At 35.3% G+C, this 20,818-nt stretch overlaps 1 protein-coding gene across 4 annotated transcripts in view; it reads right to left on the bottom strand.

Annotated features, from left to right (window-relative positions):
* Nucleotides 1–20,818, bottom strand: part of Usp34 (ubiquitin specific peptidase 34) — a 255,653-nt gene that overhangs the window by 68,246 nt on the left and 166,589 nt on the right. For all 4 annotated transcript variants that reach the window (XM_013514603.1, XM_005385744.2, XM_013514604.1 and 1 more), the window contains 8 exons: nucleotides 20,553–20,593; nucleotides 20,295–20,419; nucleotides 18,620–18,772; nucleotides 17,526–17,630; nucleotides 15,431–15,486; nucleotides 15,189–15,309; nucleotides 1,726–1,909; nucleotides 1,135–1,295 (listed from right to left, as the gene is read on the bottom strand). In XM_013514603.1, coding sequence (XP_013370057.1) covers nucleotides 1,135–1,295; nucleotides 1,726–1,909; nucleotides 15,189–15,309; nucleotides 15,431–15,486; nucleotides 17,526–17,630; nucleotides 18,620–18,772; nucleotides 20,295–20,419; nucleotides 20,553–20,593 — 946 coding nt within the window. The remainder of the gene's footprint in view (nucleotides 1–1,134; nucleotides 1,296–1,725; nucleotides 1,910–15,188; nucleotides 15,310–15,430; nucleotides 15,487–17,525; nucleotides 17,631–18,619; nucleotides 18,773–20,294; nucleotides 20,420–20,552; nucleotides 20,594–20,818) is intronic.

Genomic DNA, 20,818 nt, shown 5'->3' with positions numbered 1-20,818 from the left:
ATATATATATATATATTATTCAGGTGTAATGAAGAAAACTCTGAAGTGTTATGACATGGGTGAACTATGAAAACATTATACTAAATGAAAGTAAACTACTCATAGTTACAAAAAAGAACTAATACTGTATGATTCTATTTAATACCACAGAACTGTATATTTATACAAGGTTAAAACTATTTCATCACAATTAGAATAAGTGCAGTTTAAAAATTTCCATGAACATCAGGGAAGTAAATAAGAAAAATAATCAAAGACCTAAACAAAAGCATCAACTTCTAAAATAAGATGCCCATTTCTACTCTTTAAGACATTTCTTTCTTTTTTTTTTTAAAGACATTTCTTTAAAAAAAAAAAAAAATTTCTAGTGGCTGGGCATGGTGGCACACGTCTGTAATCCCAGGACTTGGGAGGCTGAGGCAGAAGGACTGCTGTGAATTTGAGGCCAGCCTGAGCTACACAGTGAGTTCAAAGCCAGCTTGAACTGCATAGTGAAACCCTGTCTCAAAAAGACCCCCCTCCCCAAAATCTGTATGTCTAAGTACATTTTTAACTAAAAACATAACTTAAGAGTACTATTCAAAATTAGCACATCTTGGCTGGGTGTGGTGGCACACACCTGTAATCCCAGCACTCTAGAGGCTGAGGAAGGTGAGTCACCAAAATTTTGAGCCCAGCCTGAGCTGCACAGTGAGTTCAAGGCCAGCCTGAACTACATAGGAAGAACCTACATCAATAAACAAAAATAAAAAATTAGCGCATCTCAATGTTTTCTGTTGCCATTATTTCCTAATAATGCAATAGCTGAAATGTCAGCAACGTTAAGAAGAAACCCACAATGCATGTCCAAGTCACTAGCTATAAAGACAATCACATATACTTCTATGAACTATACTGGCTTTATAAAATTATGCAGATAGGTCCACCACATTTTTATTTTGTTTTTCATTATTATTTTTGTTTTGAGACAGGGTGTCATTACACAGTTCAGGCTGCCCCTGAATACTATGTAGCTCAGGATGGCCTCGAACTCAAGGTGATCCTCCTGCCTCAGCCTCCCAAGTGCTGGGATTACAGATGTGCACCACCCATGCCCAGCTGGGATTTCAATTTTTAAGATGAAGAAAATTCTACCTTAGCAGTGAAGACAGCCTGTCTCGCCTCAGGTATCATGTAAAGCTGCTGAATAGTGGAAGCCAAATAACAAGTAGCTCCAAGGTTAGTCAGACCAACAAATCTACACTCTGCACGGACATCTTCATGAGGCCAATAGTCCCACTTATATGGTGCATGGGCTGCTGAAGAAAGGGGGAGAGAAAATACCCCCCAAACAAACTATTAAACATAATATATCTTGCTTTTATTAACAACCATTACCTCTACTACTTATCCTGTTTATTTAGAACATTATACATTAAAAAATTAAAATTAGGTAAGAATACATGCTAAAATGAATTCATGTTCTGAAAATTCAAATAGTAGGGAAAATTTCGTTTTACTTGGCACTAAATTACTTTACCAAAAAATTTCAAGGTATTTAAAACATCATACAAGTATTTTTCACAGTTGACTTTTTAAAAGGAAGTTTACCTTTCTAGTTAATAGCCTATCATACAATTTACAATGTTAAAGTGTATCAAGAATGGCTTCTTTCTTTAGAAGTAATGCCTTCCAAAATCTCACTTCCTTGTTCAAAATTTAGAAACATTAAGGAAGAATGCTTACACTGCATGTGCTGTGCCATAACCCAGTTGTGTATGAGCCTGTAGTTCTCAACAGAACCTTTTACCATCTCTACTAATAAATCATAGGCAGCAGCTCTTGAAGAATGTGATTTGCACTTTGGCTGTTGTCGATCTTTCAGACTGGGCAACAAAAAGAGGAGGTTGAAGATATCTCTTAAAAATTCCTAGAGAGAAAAAAAAAGTCAGGCATGTCACCTAAACTCGGCTGTTAACTACTTTTCCAAATGCAACAAATAATATATAGAATAACCTGGAGTATAGGACTATCTACAATTTACTAAAAAGACTATCCAAGATCTTACAGCAGCATCACACACTATCATCTCAAAGTCTCAAAATTCATCTAAGAGAAAACAGACTGGGTGCTGATACCCAACAGTGTACTCTTACGTATTATTCATGTACAGTGCTATTATTTGCCACTCCAGTAGGACAACAGAATTTTTTTTTCAGGTCTCATTATTCCTTATATGGGTTGTCAACAAGTGCTACAGGTACCTACTCATTTAGTTAATTTTCTCGTCATTCCATCTACTAAAAGCAGCAACTTACTCATTCTGAGTACTTGCTAAGTGAAAGGTACTACTGAAAGGCCTCAAACAAAAAGCATGAAAGGTTAAGAATCCTGCCAATAATCATATAGTAGGCAGATGTCAAAGTAAGGATTCAAGACATCAAATTCTTAACCCCTGTCACACTTCAACTCAAACTGAAGTAACAAGGCCCTGGGTCCAATCCCCAGCATAAAACAACAACAAAAAGGAAATAACGGGCAATAAGGAGAAAGGAAAAGAGAGGGGACAAGAGAGGGAAGAAGAAAGGAAGAGAGAAAGAAGAATGAAAAAAAGGGAAGAAGAACAAGGGAGGGAAGGGGGAGAGAGAGAGAAAGAGAGAAAGCAGCCACTGCGTTTACTACATAACCTACACTGTGTTAAAGGAATCAATTTCCAGGTCCCCATCCAAACTGTAGTTTTTGTTAATTTAATCTGCTTGAAAAATTTGTTGTTGGCTTATCTTTTCCACTTGCTGTTTCTTAATTGCTCTTTGCTATTTTACTTAGTTATTTCCCTAGGTAATATCGTATTACTGATGTATTGCCCCAAGGTATAAACCCTCTTGCGGCTTTGCATAGAAAAAAGGTAAAGAGCAAGACTGAAATATTCCTACCCTTAATAAGACTGGAAATGTGATCGGTAAACAGTTCCCTACGATGATATAAAACTTTCCCTAAGTGATAAAGGTGGCTCACTGTACCTCATTATATTTATAGTTATTGTTAACTGTTTTCCCTTTAGGAGTCTAACTTTGATAGACTGGTCAAGTACGTAGTACTGTGTGTCTGTGTGGTCTACTGCGTAAGAAAACCCCAAGCTCTTAGGCTTATGAGAAGCTCTCTACTAGATAACACTTCAGATACTTAGCCACATTAATTCCTAGAGGAATTAAGGTGTTGTTTTTCCTGGGTTTTTTTAAAAGTTTTTTTGAAACAGGATCTCGTTGTGTAGTCCAGGCTGGTCTTGAACTATGTGGTCCAGGCTAGCCTGGAACTCACAGCAATCCTCCTGCCTCAGCCTCCCAAGTGCTAGGATTACAGGTGTGTGCCACCATGCCCAGTGATACATATATTTAAAGCATTTTATCAGAAATAGTAAAATCACACTCGAACGATGTTTTTAAAATTCTTGAGTTTATCAAGAAAGCAGGTATCAGGGCTGGGGATTTAGCTCAGTGGCAAAGCGCCTGCCTGGCAAGTGCAAGGTCATGAGTTCGATTCCTGGTACTGGAAAAAAAGAAAAGAAAAAAAAAAGAAAGAAAGCAGGTATCTTTTTCTAGAACATAATTTGATAAATCATGGTAAAGCTACTTTAGTAAACGTCATAGGAAGGAGAACCTAGTTAAATTACTAACAAAGAATATTAAAAACCGTTTTGGTGACAGATTGCAGTATAGCTTTAGATACGTAATTTGGAAGAAATTTAAAGAAATAAAAAACACTGTCAGGGCTGATGATGCTGCTCAATGATAAACTGTTCGCACATTTCAGAGGTCCTGGGTTTGATTGTCAAAATGACGAAGAAAGACAAACAAAATTACTATGAAAACACCACCTCATTTCTATTTTAAGTATTACGTAAACAAGGTTTCTCAGAATCTATACTCATAAAAATATGAGGCAGGAAAATAATGAAGTTTTGAAGACACCACCATGCATTACAGCAGCCATTGATATTTTCCTACTAATCTGTCCATAACTCTGTAATGTTTGTATTGTTCCTATGCAATTTTGTAAGTGGATGTATGTTTATTATTACGTTTCCTACAACGACCATTGAGAATAGTTAATGATTATTCAATTGGCCACTCATGTATAGCTCTATTTATTTTCTTTAGAAGCCACTTTGAAGATACCAAAGTATAGTACAACAACTATTGATAATCTCCTACCTCTTTTGTCTGTAAGTCACTACTATTTGTCTATTAGTTTTCATGAGAAACTATCTTGTAGACAACAGTATGTTAAACAACCACCACTGATAATTTCTTATTACTTTGTCTGTAATTTGGTAAGCCTCCCTATTATTATGTTATCCTTCTTTTATTCTTTAAAATAAAAAAAAAATAACGAAGTTTGTTGTTCTAGCTGAATATTCGCTCACAGCTATATGCATAAGCCCTTCTCATATACTTTCAGTATGATTTCATTTTCTAGTATATTTTTGGCAAAACTTACAGTATATTTATATTGCTTTGATTTCCATTTCCTACAAATAAGTATAATGTAATGATGATTCAGTTTGGAAGGTGCTTAGGACAATATTATGGCAACACAAGAAATAAATCATTTATGATTTTGTTGTAAATAAGTATGATAGATGATTATGAGGATGTTCAAAAAGTCTTTACAGTCTTGGCTTAAAATCCACTTTGTATAGAATAGAATGGCTATTGCTGCTTTTTTCTGGGAGTATTGTTTTCCATTCTCTGACTTTCAGTCTATGAATTTCTTTTGAACTGTCTCTTTTATGTAGCATATTGTTGGATCTTGTGTCTTGATCCATTCTGCCAGTCTGTTTCTTTTGAATCGTTAATTGAGACCATTCACATTGATGGTGGTAACTGATAGGTACTGACTTACCCTTGTCATGTTATTTTCCTGTTGGTTCCCCTTTTTCTCCCTCCTTAACCCTCTTTATCTCTTTCTACAATATCCTTCAGAATACTCTGAAGTGTTGGTTTGGTGGTCAGGAATTTGTTCAAATGTTAGTTGTCATGGAAGTATCTTATTTCTCCATCAATTTTTAAAGACAGTTTTTGCAGGTTACATCAATCTGGGTTGGAGGTTGTTTTCTTTGAGGGCTTGAAATACTTCACTCCAAGATAAACTTGAATTGAGGGTTCGTGTTGAGAAGTCTGCTATGCTTCTGAAGGGCTTCTCTTTATAGATGATTTATTTCTTTTCTGTAACAGTTTTTCATATTCTGTTCTTGTGCTGTATTCTGGAATACTGACTATTATAAGCCTTGGTATAGATTTTTTTGGATCATGCCTAAGACACCTCACTAATCTATATAACAAATTCTTTTTCCTTGCTTGGAAGTTTTCTGCCATGACTTTTTTTTTTTTTTTTTAAAACACCATTTGTGCTATCTCCTGCTTTTTCATTGACTCTGATCAATCTAGGTTATTCTTTGCATAATCTAGCAGCTGCCGGATTGATTTTTCATGGTCCCTTATTATTTAAGAAATCTTTCTTTTCACAATTACTAACCACAACCCTGTCTTCTACACTGACATTCTTGCCTCCAATTGGCTCACACTGATGCATATACTTTCAATGGCGTTTTTAACCTCCTGGATATTTGTTTCAATCTCCTCCACAGATTCCATTTCTTTCTTTCCTATGCTGAAGCATTCATGTTTCCATCATATCTTAAGCTCTTACATTTTTTTCTCTGTATCTGCTTTACAGTCACTAAGCATATGTTTCATTATGGTAATCAGTCAATAAAAATTGACAGTATCAGTCAGTAAAATTGAAGATGTAATTAAAAACATGCCAACCAAGAAAAGCCCAAGCCCTGATGGATTCACTGCTGAATTCTACAAGAATTTTAGAGACGAATGCCACTACTTTTCAAACTTTTTAATGAAACTGAAAGGGGAGCAATATTCCCAAATTTATTCGTGGAAGCAAGCTTAGCCTGACACTAAAACCAGAGACGAATCCAACCAAAAAAAAGAGAACTAGAGGCCAATCTCATTAATGAACACAGATGAAACAATTCTCAAGAAGATACTAACAGAATGCAGCAAATCATCAAGAAGATTATACATTATGACCAAGGATGATTAATCAAAGAGATGCAAGAATGGCTCAACATATGCAAATTAATAAGTATAATACATCATATTTACAGAGCCAAGGTCAAAACTATATGATCATCTCAATAGATGCAGAAAAAGCATTTGACAAAGGCCAATACCCATTCATGATTAAAAAAACCAAAAAAACCAAAAAACCTACTTGGAGATATAGCTCAGTGGCACAAGCGCCTGCTTGGCAAGCACAAGGTCCTGAGTTTGATTCCTGGTACCAAAAAATAAATAAAAGAAAACCTTACAGAAAATTGGAATACATGGTCTTTATCTCAATCAGATAAAAGCCATTAGTGAAAAACCAACAGTCAACACCATACTAAGTGGACAAAAACTGAAAGTTTTCACTCTAAGATCAGGAACGGACAAGGATGTCCACTGTTACTGCACTTACTTCTGGAAACATTAGCCAGACGTAGTAGACAAGAGAAAGAAATAAAAGGAATAAGGATAGAGGAGTAACGAGTTAAATTATCATCATTTGCAGATGACATGATACTCTACATAGAAGACTACAAAAACTCTACTGGAAGACTTCTAGATTTAATAACCAAATTCAACAGCCTTGCTGGATACAAAGTCAACACTCAAAAATCAAAAGCCTTCCTGTACACAAACAAACACTGAGAGGGAAATTAGGGAAACATCACCTTTCGCAATAAAAAATAAAATACTTAAGAATCAATCTAATGAAGGAAGTAGAAGACCTCTACACATTGAAAATTACAGTACTCTGAAAAAGGAGACTGAATAGGCTATGAGCAAATGCTATCAGAAAACAAGATATCCCTTGTTCTTGGCTAAGAACCACCAATATAGTGAAAATAGCCATTCTTGCCAAAGTGTTACATAGATGTAATATAGTCCCAATCAAAATTCCAATAGTGTATCTCACATTAGAGAAAATAATCCTAAAATTCATTTCGAATCAGAAGAGACCTAGAATAGCAAAGACAATACTAGGCAACAGAGGCAAGGCAGGGGGCATAACAATCCCTGACTTGAAATTATACTAGAAAGCTATGGTGATAAAAACAGCATGGTACTGGAAAAGAAACAGACCCAAAGATCAATGGAATAGATTAGAAGATGCAGAAACAAGTCTAAATGCACTCAGCCTCCTTACCTTTGACACGGAGCCAAACAATTTCACTGAAAGAAAGATAGCCTCTTTAATAAATGTTGTTGGGAAAACTGGTTTTCCACATGCCAAAGATTAAAACTAGGCCCCATCTTTCACCATATACTAAACTGAAATAAAAACAGATCAAAGATCTAAATACTAAAACAGAAACACTAAATCTGCTGGAAGGCAGAGTAGGTAGAACTCTTGAAGAGATCGGCTTAGGCAAAGACTTTATGAACACAACTCCAATCACACAGGAACTATCACAAAGTAACAACTGGAATCACATATTAAAAAGCCTTTTTTTTTTGGTACTGGGAATCAAACTCAGGACCTTGTGCTTGCCAAGTAGACGCTTGTGCTACCGAGCTATATCTCCAGCCCCTTATTAAAAAGCTTTTGCACAGCAAGATAAACCACCAACAGAGTGAAAAGACAACCCAGTCTCTGTGGGAAAAAAATTCTGGCAGCTATTCCTCGGACAAAGGACTATTATCTAGAATATGGATGAAGGACTACTATCTAGAATATATATAGAACTCAAAAAAGAAAACAAAACAAAACACAGACCACCCCCATTTAAAGACCCAATAAAAAAAATGGGCACCTAAAATGAAAAGACATTCAGTAAAGCAGAAAGGGCAAATATATGAAAAAAGTTCAATATCCTTAGTCATTTGAGAAATGCAAATTAAAATAACGCTGAGATTCCATTACACTCCAGAAAGAATGGCTATAATCAAGAAATCAACCAATAACATATGCTAGTTGGGCTGGGAAAAAGGAAACCTTCTCCACTGTTGGTGGGAGTGTAGACTGGTGCAACCACTGTGGAAATCAGTGTGGAGATTCTTCAAAAAACTAGGAAGAGAGGTTCCATTTGACCCATCTATTCCCTTTCTTGGTATCTTCCCCAAAGAATTAAAAGCATCATATCACAGCAATATATGCACACCCATGTTTAGAACAGCTCAGTCTGTAACAAGTAAATCTTGGAAACAGCCCACATGTCCATCAGCCAAGGAATGGAGAAAGATATGGTTTTAAACAAACAAACAATGGAGTACTACTACTCAGCCATGAAGGATAAACTTGAGACATTTCTAGATAAATGGAGACACACTGAGACCATACTTTTAAGTGAAATAAATCAGACACACATTTAAATACCACAATGTTTCACTGGTGTGAGAAACTAAAAGTGTAAGTAAGTTCCAAAATGTGTAACAGATACTGGGAAATGGGAAGAAAATGTTTAAATGTAAAGGGGAAATAGGGAAGAGGCAAGGGAAAAGGAAGGAAGGGAAAAGAAAAAAAATGAGAAAAGAAGAAAAAAATGGAAACAAAACTTTCATAAATAAGGCGGCAAAAGCCAGGCATGGTGGCACATGCCTGTAATCCTAGCTCTTGGGAGGCTGAGGCAGGAGGATCTTTGGGTGTTTGAAACCAGCCTGGGCTATGAAGTGAGATCAAGGCCAGCCTGAACTGCACAGCGAGACCCTGCCTCAAAAAGACAAAAAAGGGCTGGGGATAGAACTATATCCTTGGCCCTGAAAAATTTTTAAAAATTAATTTTATTGGTACACTTTAAATATTCGTAATGATAACGCTGATCATAGGGAATTTGTACCTATATATGATTTTGTATTGATTCTTCTTTTTTCTCCATTCTGCTTCCCTCCCTCCAACCCCTCTTCCCTTGGGAAGTTTAAGAAAAAAATGTAGCAAAGTAAATTTTCAGAAGGGAGACCTTATATATTTTGAAATTAATGTTGATAGTAAAGTTGCTATACCACTCAGACTCCCTTAATTAAAAGAGAAACATGATTTTTATCTTTAAAAACACTAATTTAAACAATTCCCTGGATACATATAATTTATAAATACTTAAGTCTTAAAAATCCTACAAATTTAAAAAACTTGAAACTCCAATAAGGCAAGGAGGCCACTCATTATTAAGAAATATCTGAGCAATAAAATGTGTGCACTCTGGTTTCAACTCATTACTGTAGATACTTTAATCAAGTAGATTCCTAATACTAATCAAAAACTTCACAACCTCCTTTTTAAAAATTGTAAGAGTAACTGCCATGATCTAAATGATTTTGTCTCCTAAAATTCGTATGTTGAGACCTTTATAACCAATGTGCTATCAGGAGATGGTCCTTCCAGAAATTAGAGTAATATTCTCATGAGAAAAAGCGCTAGAGGGGCCGGGGATATAGCTCAGTGACACAGCGCCTGCCCGGCAAGTGCAAGGTCCTGAGTTTAATTCCCAGTACCAAAAATAAAGTGCTAGTGATCCATCGCCCTTTCTATGATGGGGGTCAGAGATAGAAGGCACCATCTACGGAACAAAAAAGAGATTCAACGGGCACAATTTGCTAGCACCTTCACCTTGTACTTTCTACATATGACAACTCTCAGAAATAAATTTTTTAAAGTTATTTGACATAGGATCTCAGTATGTGTTTCAGGTTGACTGAACTCTATGTAGCCCACAATGGCCTCAAACTCCCTGCGATTCTCCTACCTCAAGCTCCTGAGTGCTGGGATTACAGGTGCATTCCACCATACCAGGCCTATTTTATGACATTTTTATAAAAATATTTATACATGTATACAGAAATAAATCCAAAAAAGATACCTACTAAACATAACCTGGTTACCTGTGAAAGGTAATTATCTCTGTATTTATTTTGGGGGGGTTACAATGAAAAAGAGCTGCTCCATTCATTTAACTAAGGGGAACTACAACATTTGCATTTAAAAAAAAAAATCCCGAGTGTTGTGATTTTGTATCAACTGTAATTTCCAAAAAGTAATGTTTTCGGAGTGTAAACATACAGGGCACACAATTTCACAAGAAAATGGTATACTAGCTAATTTTTTGTTAAATCTCACACACACATACGTAGCTTATTTCAGTTGAGGCAGTGGCTAGGAGATGCTTAGATTCAGCTTCTGTTTCAATAAAAATCCAAACATTTGGAATTATGTGATCCACTACCAAATACCCATAAAATCCTCATAGCAGACAGACCAAGATTAACTCTCCCAACATTCCTGACATTTTTGTCTTTAGGATGTAGAGGAACATTAATAATGTATGAAACATATTATTTCTGCCCTTTGGAAGACTGCACACGACAGGGTAGGTGGAACTCATAATGTGGGGAGTTAGCACTCTGATAAACGCAAAAAATATTCTCATTTGTAACATCTGGCTTATTTGGTGTCTGAACCAAATGCTGAGATGTAAATGTTTTTCCATCAGGATACTTAGCGGGTAGAGGTGATCTGGACTCAAGGTAGGTGCAAAATACATGCATGATGATGGCAAAATCAGTGCACAGGGCAGTATCTCACTTCTGTCCTCTGAGGCCTCCACCTCTGTTCCATGAAAACGAGCTCCTGCAGCCCTTTGATCCTTTCAAGTAAGTACTCGATGTGATGTGAGGTCTAGATACTGCACAACTGCATTTGGAGTCAGAATGAAAGGGGCTTTGAGCAGGGCAGCCTGTTTCAAGCTAGTAATACAAGCCCCTCCTATCTGCAGCTCTGGACAACCCCTTTGTCTCATCTGGGTGCTGACAGACTCAGTGTCTTGTACAAGTGGCTGTAATATTGTCTCACTGATCCAATTTCTAAACTTAGCTATCCATGAATCAATGCCCTCAAGGAGTTGTACTTATGTACATTCCCCTCCTATAATAAATATGGGGACTGGGGATGTGGCTTAGGGATTAATATCCCCGCGGCCTCAGATTCAATCACTACCACCACACCAAAACAAACTGACAAAATGAGTGGTATCCTTAGTTAAGTATAAAGTATAACAAAATGCTACTGAGCCATAAAAAAGGATGAAATCTTGTAATGTGCAAAGACATGGACAAAATAAGAGCTCACTGTGTAAAATGAAGTAAGATAGAAAAACATAGACACTGCATGATCACATTGACATAAAATCTGAAAAGGTTATCTCACAAAAGTTAACAGAATTGTGGTAAGCACCCGCTAGAAAGAGGAGGGAAGATGGAACAACGGGGAAAATTTAACCACTTAGCAGTCCTTTTAAATACAGGATGATAACAAATGGTGCTTTTTTATGAGATGACAGGAATATAAAAATGACAATAATTTTATCAAATTTATTCAATAATTTTTCTGTGTATGATACATCTTAAAACATTCAATACATAATGCAGTGTTACTATTTGAACAGTAGCATCTTGCCTCCTTGTGAATGCTTTTTGCATTATTGTCTTTCTTTAAACAACATACTTTACACTCATATGTTGGCCTTTCCTGTGGGTGGTATAATTTCAGTAAAACGTCTGCCCACTAACCATAATGGTGAAGATGTTGATGAACATCCTTTTTGCTATCCTGTATTTTTCAATTATTTGGTCTATTAGACCTAATCTAAATTGTAGATGACTTTATGAATTCCCTTGTTTTGAATAAATAACAAATAAGTTCTATATTGTTTGGTCCAGAAGGTGCATCAATATTTTATAATAGTATCTTTTCCTTGATTTTTTGATAGCTGTTTGATGTTGGTCAACTCAGTCAAAACCACCCACAGAATTATAACCACTGACCAATACTAAAATTTTTTTAGTTTTGTTTCTTCTTCAGAGTTCTATCATTTCTGTATTATGAATAGTTGACAATAAGGAGACATCTTCTTTGTCTTTCCATTTCATAACACTGACTATTCCTCACTGATATTGATACTAATATTTAATATTTCTCCCTTTTTCAGTTTTTCCTTTTGCAGATCTTTTAGCACTCCCTATTCAGTTTGTGTCCCAAACACGAATCATAAAAGAATATTACTAAGTTCTGTAGAAGTGTAAAATTTTTATCTAATGTACTTACACCCTAAGAGATTTTATAGATTGTAGCACAAAATTACACGTTATTTTTCACAAATAAACATTAGTAAAAGAATTTATTAGATTTCACTAGGAACAAACCTCAAAGGCAAATACAACATTCTAAATTAAAAAGTATGCAAATAATAGTCAATTTAAAACAGACAAATGTATTACATGCAAATAAGAATCAACTGGTTGAAATGACACCCACCCAATGTTGGAGTAGTCAGTATGTAAACAAGCGTGCTGCCTGAGTGATGGCTGGGGTAAATAGCTAACCACGTGAAGAGAAGTCCAACACTGTTTTTCAAAGACAGGCTCTCACTATCTAGCTCAGGCTGGCCTCAAACTCCTTGAGATCTTCCTGCCTCAGCCTCCTTAGGGATTACAGGCATGTGCCAACACCAGCTAGGAAGTTCAACTTTCTTTCTTTTTTTTTTTTTTTGGTCTTTTTGAGGCAGGGTGTTGCTATGTACTTCAGGCTGGCCTTGTGCTCACTTTGTAGCTCAGGCTCATCTTGAACTCTTGACAATCCTCCTGCCTCAGCCTCCCAAGTACTGGGATTACAGGTGTGCACCACCATGCCTGGCTAAGAAGTTCAGCTTTAACCGAAACAAAAGAAATACAAAATAAAAGCAAGGGATCTTTTTTTCAGGCTGGCAGAAACTAAATATTTGAAAATATAAAGAGCATTGGTAAAATGTGGGGAAACAGGAACCTACTCTCTTAAATTGTTATGTGTGATCATATATTGGCACAGCCTCTGGAGTGGAAACATGGTTACATTAATGTATTTACTCTAAAAAATAGTAAACGTGCATACCCTATGAACTAGCAATTCAACTTTAAAAATTTTTCCTAGAGATTTCCTAAATGTATGTGCTAAATGATACATGTATAAAGATCTTTACCATATCACTCAAAATAGTAAAAAACAAAAAAGTCTAAGACAATGCTTCTAATTAGAAAAGATGCAGATAAAAGATTATACAGTTATTTAAAAAGAATGAATAATACATATATTGACACTGAAAAATCAAACTACATGGGAACCTCTACTTTGTAATGTCTAAAGATTTTTTTCCCTAGTAATGATTTTTGCTCTACAGTAATGCTACGATAAATATCAATATACTGGGCTGGAGGTTTAACTCAGTGGTGCAGCACTTGCCTGGCAAGAGTGAAGTCCTGAGTTTGAGTCCCAGTACTCAAAAAAAATCAGTATGTTCCTATTTTGTGATAAAAGTTATACATTTGTTCCTATACAAGATTTCAACTAGTAAGTCTATAAATCTAACTTTGCCCACCCAGTGTAACAGAAAGAATAAACGGTCCTAAAACATAGCAGAAGAGTCTTTCTGACCACTGGTGGCAATGTAAACTAACACAGCCACAGAACTACCACACAATCCAACAATACCACTGAAGGGTATATACTGCAAGGAAATAAAATCAACATGTTGAAAAGACACCTGCAGGCCAGACATGTGGTACACACCTGTAATGCCAGCACTCTGGAAGGCTGAGCCAGCGGAATACCAAGTTTGATCCCAGCCTATGTAACCTAGTGGCTTAGAAAATCCTGTCTTGAAATAAAAATTTAAAAGGGCTGGCGATGTAACTCAGTGTGAAGGCCCTGGGGTTAATATACAGTACTGGGAGATACTGTGAGAAGACGGGGAGGGAAGGGAAGGACAAAGAAAGGGGAGTGGAGAGGACAGCAGAAAAAAATAAAAGACATCTGAAATATCATGTTTACTGCAGCCCTATTCACAATAGCCAGGATATAGACAATGCCTAACTGTCCATCAACAGAGGAATGAATAAAGACAACATGGTATGAATACACAATGGAAAATTACTCAGCCACGAAAAACATTAAGTCTTTCCATTTGTGAAAACATGCATGGACCTGGATACTATGTTAAGTGGAGTAAGCCAAGTACAAAAAACACTGCATGACCTCACTCATAGGTGAATCTAAAACAGTTAAACTCAACTCAGACAAACTGAGAGCACAGAGTAAAAGAATGGAAAAAGTGTCTAACATAAACTATAACCATATACCAAAAACCCAAAAATGATTCAACTATGATACACTATAAAAATTCACTAATTTAAAAAAAAGAAATTGAGGGCAATAATGCATTCTATATCTCAAAAAGTTTGTCAGAGAGGAATCTGAATGTGCTCACTGTAAAGAACTGACAAAAGTTTAAGATGATGGACATGCTAATTACTGAGTTGCATACTCCACAATGTATACATGCACACAGATACTCTTTATCACATTACATTTCATAAATGTGCACAAAAACTTTGTGTCAATTAAAAAAAAACTTAGAAGAGAAAAAAAATTGTTCCTGTGTGTGTGTGTGTGTGTGTGTGTGTGTGTGTGTGTGTGTGTGTACTAGGGAAAGTCCTCAAGAAAGTCTGTAGCCTGAATTTTATCTCAAGGTCAGTTAGTATGTTGCCGCACAAGTGGGATTCCTTTAGTTACTGCTTATACCAATAACCTCAATATAACAGCTTTCCAAATCATAACGTAATTCCTTCATTGCAGGAAGTGCCAATGGCAAGGCAAACAAACCACTGGTACCAACAAATAGTTGTTAATGAAATCATTAGATATTTCAGAAATTCAATAAACACATTTCACGTAGTCCTTTGAAATGAGAAATGTGAAACCATTATAACTTTGTAATGACTAGCTATTAACTGCATTGTATAAATTTAGGATATTAACTTACAATTTACATTTTCAATCCTATAGAAACCACACCATTAAAATAAAGGTTATCTTTTCATATATGATAATAGGGACTATATATAGTAATAGGAACTTGTTTCAACATTCTAAAAATGAGTGCACATTTTATATTTCCAAAGGGTCAACTTTGTCGAGGTTTTCTAAGTTTACTTTTCCTACTGTCAATTAGACGGCAGCAAACTTTGTGTTTAGATATTTTTAAAGACTTAACGTACCTATATACAATACAACAACAAAAATTTCAGTCATATTTTATATACACATTTGGGTATTTGAATACATACCTGTCCTTCTCTTGAAAATTTAAAGGGTGGTTTGTGTTTAATAACACTCGTTGCAAGCCGCAGGAGTCCGGTAAGCCCGTCATCTTCTATATTACCGTCTTGATGATCAAGGATCTCCCTACTGCAGAACAACCAAAGAACACAAGTAGAACAAGATAGTTTCCCTAATCACATTCTTATCTTTCCTCAATAATATAATTGGGAACTTCAGGCTGTATCAAATTTTTAGTATCAAATTTTACCTTCGAATACAATCAGCCAAATGTCTTGCCAAAGCATCCAGGTCAAGAAGTGTTGTCTTAATGCAAAAAGAAAATACAAAGTTCAAACATAGACTTTTATGTTTGGTAGTATAGATTATTAAAACAAAAACCACTTCCTTATAGATAAAAGAATTTGGTTCTCCTGAACTGAATTAAACTCTAAACATCTGTTCTCATCTGTTAATAAAATTATAGTTTTAAATGCATTATTAATAGTACTACAAAAAAGAATCCAATGAGTTATTCACAAATTATGACAGTCACAATAACATATCCATAAGATGGTAAGGTTGGCTGTTTTCTTCTTTACCAACTTTACTGAGATGTAATTCACACACAAGTTAAGCATTAAAGGTTTGTTTTTAACCTCATCTTTAATAAACTAGGTTTAAACAATGAACTAAACTCTACGGTAAATTTCAAAAACTTTAGTTTGCACTATAACTGGGAACAAAATCAAAACAGACTTCATAAAATAGAACATAATTCACAAGTATATTCAAAAAGACGGGTGTTGGTAGCACACTCCTGTAATCCCAGCAGGAGGATGTCTCTGAATTCCAGACCAGCCTGTGCTATGTAGTGAAATCAAGGCCAGCCTGAACTATGTAGCAAGACCCTGTCTCATCACCCCTCCCAAAAATAACACTCAAAGAAACAAGACCTCTAAGAAAGACAACTACTTCGTGAGAATGTTTAGATTTGTTAAATTTCAAACAGGTAAACTTTGGTTCAGAAAATTAAAATGATAATCTGGTATCAATATCTTAATCAATGAATTAAAACTTGGCCAGTATTAATTTTTAATTATTATTCTTCAAGTGAAAAGTAGTTCTTAACAACTCAGATATAAAAGGTATAACCACCAATTTTTTTATTGTAAAGTTAAATTTATTTTCACTTAAATATTTAAAAAAAAGATGTTTTCCAAATATAAATGGATTTTCCTCATTTGTTTTTTATTTCTTTTGTATTTAGTGTAAGTAAATATACACATACATAAATATATAGAGAGAAAGTCTGACAAAAATATGTATACACACTTCAGGAAAAGAAAATAATATCACGTTTTGTCAATGGATGATGTCATGGCAAATCCTAGAGGATGTCATTTATTGCAGAAAACCCACTATACATGCACCGCTGGTCCTTAGAGAAGATACTAAAAGCATATGTGTAGCCATCTCAGTGACCAAGGTTACCCAACCAGAAGTTTGCTGTACTAGTAAGTGTCTGCAAGCTAATGGCCACCACTTTGAGCACCTCTTGTAATCACAGAGGCCAAAGGTAACTTGTATTAATCTCATGATATTTCAATAAATTTAGTATTACAGTATTTTTATGTTTTTCTTTTCTAGAAAGGTAGTGTGTATACATATATATGTATGTATACATACTACATATATGAAAAATCAAGCCTATATGTGGCAGATTTGTTTCTGAAATTTCCTTGTTTTAAGTATTTCTTTGAATAGAAATGTTACTTTAGTATTAAAAAATTGGTCAACAAATATGGATGGTGTTTCTTTAGCTTAAATTAACTTCAAATTTGAATTATGGTCTTGTTTTACATATACAGGACTCCCAAGCCAAATACTATTATAGAAAGCTGTATAATTAATTTCACTTTCCAAATAAAGTTTTGCAACCACAAATTTTACTCAGAAGAGACAAGACACAACAGATAACGGATGAAGATATTTCAAGTAAGGTCTAAGTAAAAATGAAAGGACTTAAAACAGAAAGGAACAAATATAGTACAAAAATTATGATAGCACCACCTAGGTACAGATGAACAAAACAACCCTTAATGAGGGAGGAGGGGGTTACTGGTGACTGAACCCAGGGTCTTTACACTGAGCTATAACTCCAGCCCGTTACTATCTTTTTAAATTTTTTGAGACAGGTACGGCTAAACTGCCCCATCTGGGGTTGACCTTTAAATCCTTCTGCCTCAGGCCCCAGAGTACTAAAACCAGAGACGTGTGCCACCATGCCCTCCTTAAGAGCCTCCCGAAATCATGAACATTCACACGCGTAATTCGTATCTATTAACAAGTTAATATGAACATACCTGACTAGCATCCTTTATATGTATGTTGTCAACTAATTTGCATAACAACCAAAAGTACTCTTTACATCCAGGTTTTAACATTGGTTCTTCCTCATAATCATCTATCTATTAAAAAAATATATACTTTGTGAAAACACTTTAAAAACAAAATTATAATACATAAAAGAGACAATATACTTTATGAAATACATTAAATCCCAAATTAAATTTTAAAATCTAACAACAAAAGGGTAAAAATCAAAAGATGCACAGATGACCAGCATCAGAAATTTTAGAAAAATGGAATCACGTTACTTATATTTGGAAGGATATAAGGAGGAAATAGTTTAAGTCTTACAAAACACGTTATTTCTAAGATTTTAAATTTTTTATTAATGGGTTCTACGTTTATCAGGTCACAGAATTCTTTCACCAGCTTATTTATGGGGATAAGAAAGAAAATATAAAAATTAAGAGTATCGTACAGATTAAAAACACGCACACATAACTGTGTGACTGAACAGAAAAGAGAGCATTTATGTTCTTTTATTCACCTTATTAACATAAGGCCCAAAACCTAGTAAGAACAAATGTTATTTACAAAACAGAATACAACACCCATGAGAGAGCCCACACAGCTAAAATCAAAAAGCTTAGATTGTGCTAGTTGTAATGTAGACAGAAAGTACCACAACACTGTCATTTTATTTATTTATTTTTTTGGTACTGGGAATCAAACTTGGGACCGCGCACTTGCCAGGCAGGTGCTTGTGCTGCTGAGTTATATCCCTAGTCCATGTCATTTTATTTTATTTATTTGGGTTTTGTTTGAGACAGGAGCTCACTACACAGTTCAGGCTGGCCTTGAACTCACTGTGTAGCCACGGTGGCCTCAAACTTCTGGTGATCCTCCCAACTCAGTCTCCTGAGCGCTGGGATCACAAGCACGCACCACCATGCCCCAGCATCAATAAGTCACTTTAAAAGTGATGTAACTACCATGCTATTTTCTAGGTACAAACGACATCCAGCAATCACAGTGATATAGTGATATAATAAATAAGGCAAAGCAAATTACACAAATAGGAATCGCTCCTTAACACAGTAAATCTTACCCTGATAGGTTTGAGTGCTTGGGCATCAGGAAGAAATTTCAACAAAGTTGACGCAGCCAACAGCAGAAAAGAGCGATGGATTGAGTCTCCACCATCTAAGCCCGACAGAGATAATTTATAGAGACCATTGCAGGATTCATGACGAACTGCAGTCTGAATAAAAAAGCAAATTCCAGAGACAGTCTGCTTTAGTACTGAAAAGCTAACGTTAATATGTGAACAGAAATAACTTTAAATGGCTTCTTTAGGAATATATTTTATTTCTTAGCAATGTATTTTAAATACAATATTCTGGTCATACACACATGTATGTAAATAAATAACATGATCAAATACAGTACCACAACGTATGCTTAATATACATATACACATATATTAGAAAGTCTGAGTATGGCCTAAAAGCAGAAAACCAAACAAGCCTAACAACAGCCAAATACAAAAGGAGGTTAAGGAAGGTAATTAACAAGGTAGATAATTAACAATAAGATAGGTAATTAACAATAAGATTAGTAGTTTCACCAAACTAGAAGCAACTTAGATAAGTATTTCTATCAGAATATTTCAGATTCTAAGGGAACTGACCAAATGTCACAACAGTTACCTGGGACTGAGTCACAACATGAACAAATACGGGATTCAATTCAGTCAAGATCCAATAAAATACTGACTACAAATATATGTGACTTTGTGGCTAAGTATTAGTAAACATATGTATATACAACTTCACTCAGGAATATGGTCGGAGCAGTATAGAAATACAGCTAGTGAGAGCTGTGGATGCAGCGTAGTGATAGAGCGCTTGGAGTAGTATGTGTCAGGCCTTTGTTTCAAACCCCAGAAACACAGAAACAAACCAACAAATATATATATATATATATATATATGTGACTAATGAAAAGAGTATTGGTGTCAGCATCAATAGAAGAAGAAAACATATTTGGTTTATTAAGACTCTCTTATTTCTTGAGGAGGCGGCCAAGGAGAGAAAACACTTATTTCTACTTTTATTAATGGAAAAGCAATCAAAACTTTTCTAAAACATAAATTACCAAAACAAGTGCTCAAGACCTTCCCATCTCCTATCAAAAGCTATTCAAAAAATCAAGGTGTGGTGGCGCACACCTGTGATCCTAGCGCTAGGGAGGCTGAGGCAAGAGGATCACTATGTTTAAGGCCAGCCTGCACTACAAAGTGAGACTCTGTCTCAAAAAAACAAAAACAATAAAAGCTATTTAAAAAATTAAAGCAAAATAATTGCGTTTTTTGGGGTTTTTTTTTGCAGTGCTGGAATGGAATCCAGGGCCCTCACATGGTAGGCAACTACTTTACCAGCCCCAAAATAATCACTCTCTAAACAAATATGTCAAAAGACAATAAAAAGGACTAATACGGATGCCAGAGAATGTTTAACAATCCTTCTTTAATGTACATAGTTCAAACACTCTATGAGGTGGGGATATAGCTCAGTGGCACAGCACCTACCTGGCAAGCACAAGGTCCTGAGTTCAATTCCTGGTATCCCCAAAAAAACCAACAAAACCCACTTTAGATCTGAAGTAACTAAATAATGTGATATATTTATATAATCATGCACTTTTGTTTCTTTAAGCTCTTTTTGTTATCAACGCTAATAACATAAAAACATGTAACAACTGATCTTCAATCTTTTCCTTACCTCAGGAATAAGGAGGGTTAACTTCTTCAGCCAATCTTGTAAATGATCACTATCAGCAAGGCTAGATTTCACTAAAGAACAGCAATGAGCCCAACTCACCAAGAGCCACATTGAATAATGTGAAACTTAAAAAAAAAAGAGAGAGAGCAAAGTATGACTATAAAGGCTGATGGTAAAAAGGTAACAGTGCTCATTACTGGAGATATAAGATTCAATTATATTAACATCTTTATTAAAAATTAGCTGTGTAACTCTTACCTTCATGTCTAGACCTGTGATCAGACTGAGCTTTCAAAACTCTGTGAAGAAAACACATCCCACCACCATACATTAAACTCAACAATGAATTAAAAACAATTTATTACCATGTATGCTATAAAGTATGTAACTTCACTTCAGAACAGATAAAATTTTGAGACAATTACGTATTTATTTGTTCTGTGGGTTTTTTTTTTTTTGCAGTGCTGGGATGGAATCCAGGGCCCTCACATGGTAGCAACTACTTTACCAGCCCCAAAATAATC

The sequence above is a fragment of the Chinchilla lanigera genome, unplaced genomic scaffold, assembly GCF_000276665.1.
Source record: "Chinchilla lanigera isolate Chin_1 unplaced genomic scaffold, ChiLan1.0 scaffold00023, whole genome shotgun sequence".
Lineage (NCBI taxonomy): Eukaryota > Metazoa > Chordata > Mammalia > Rodentia > Chinchillidae > Chinchilla > Chinchilla lanigera.
The sequence above is the reverse complement of the archived record's forward strand: the minus strand, read 5'-3'. Positions and strand labels throughout refer to the sequence as shown.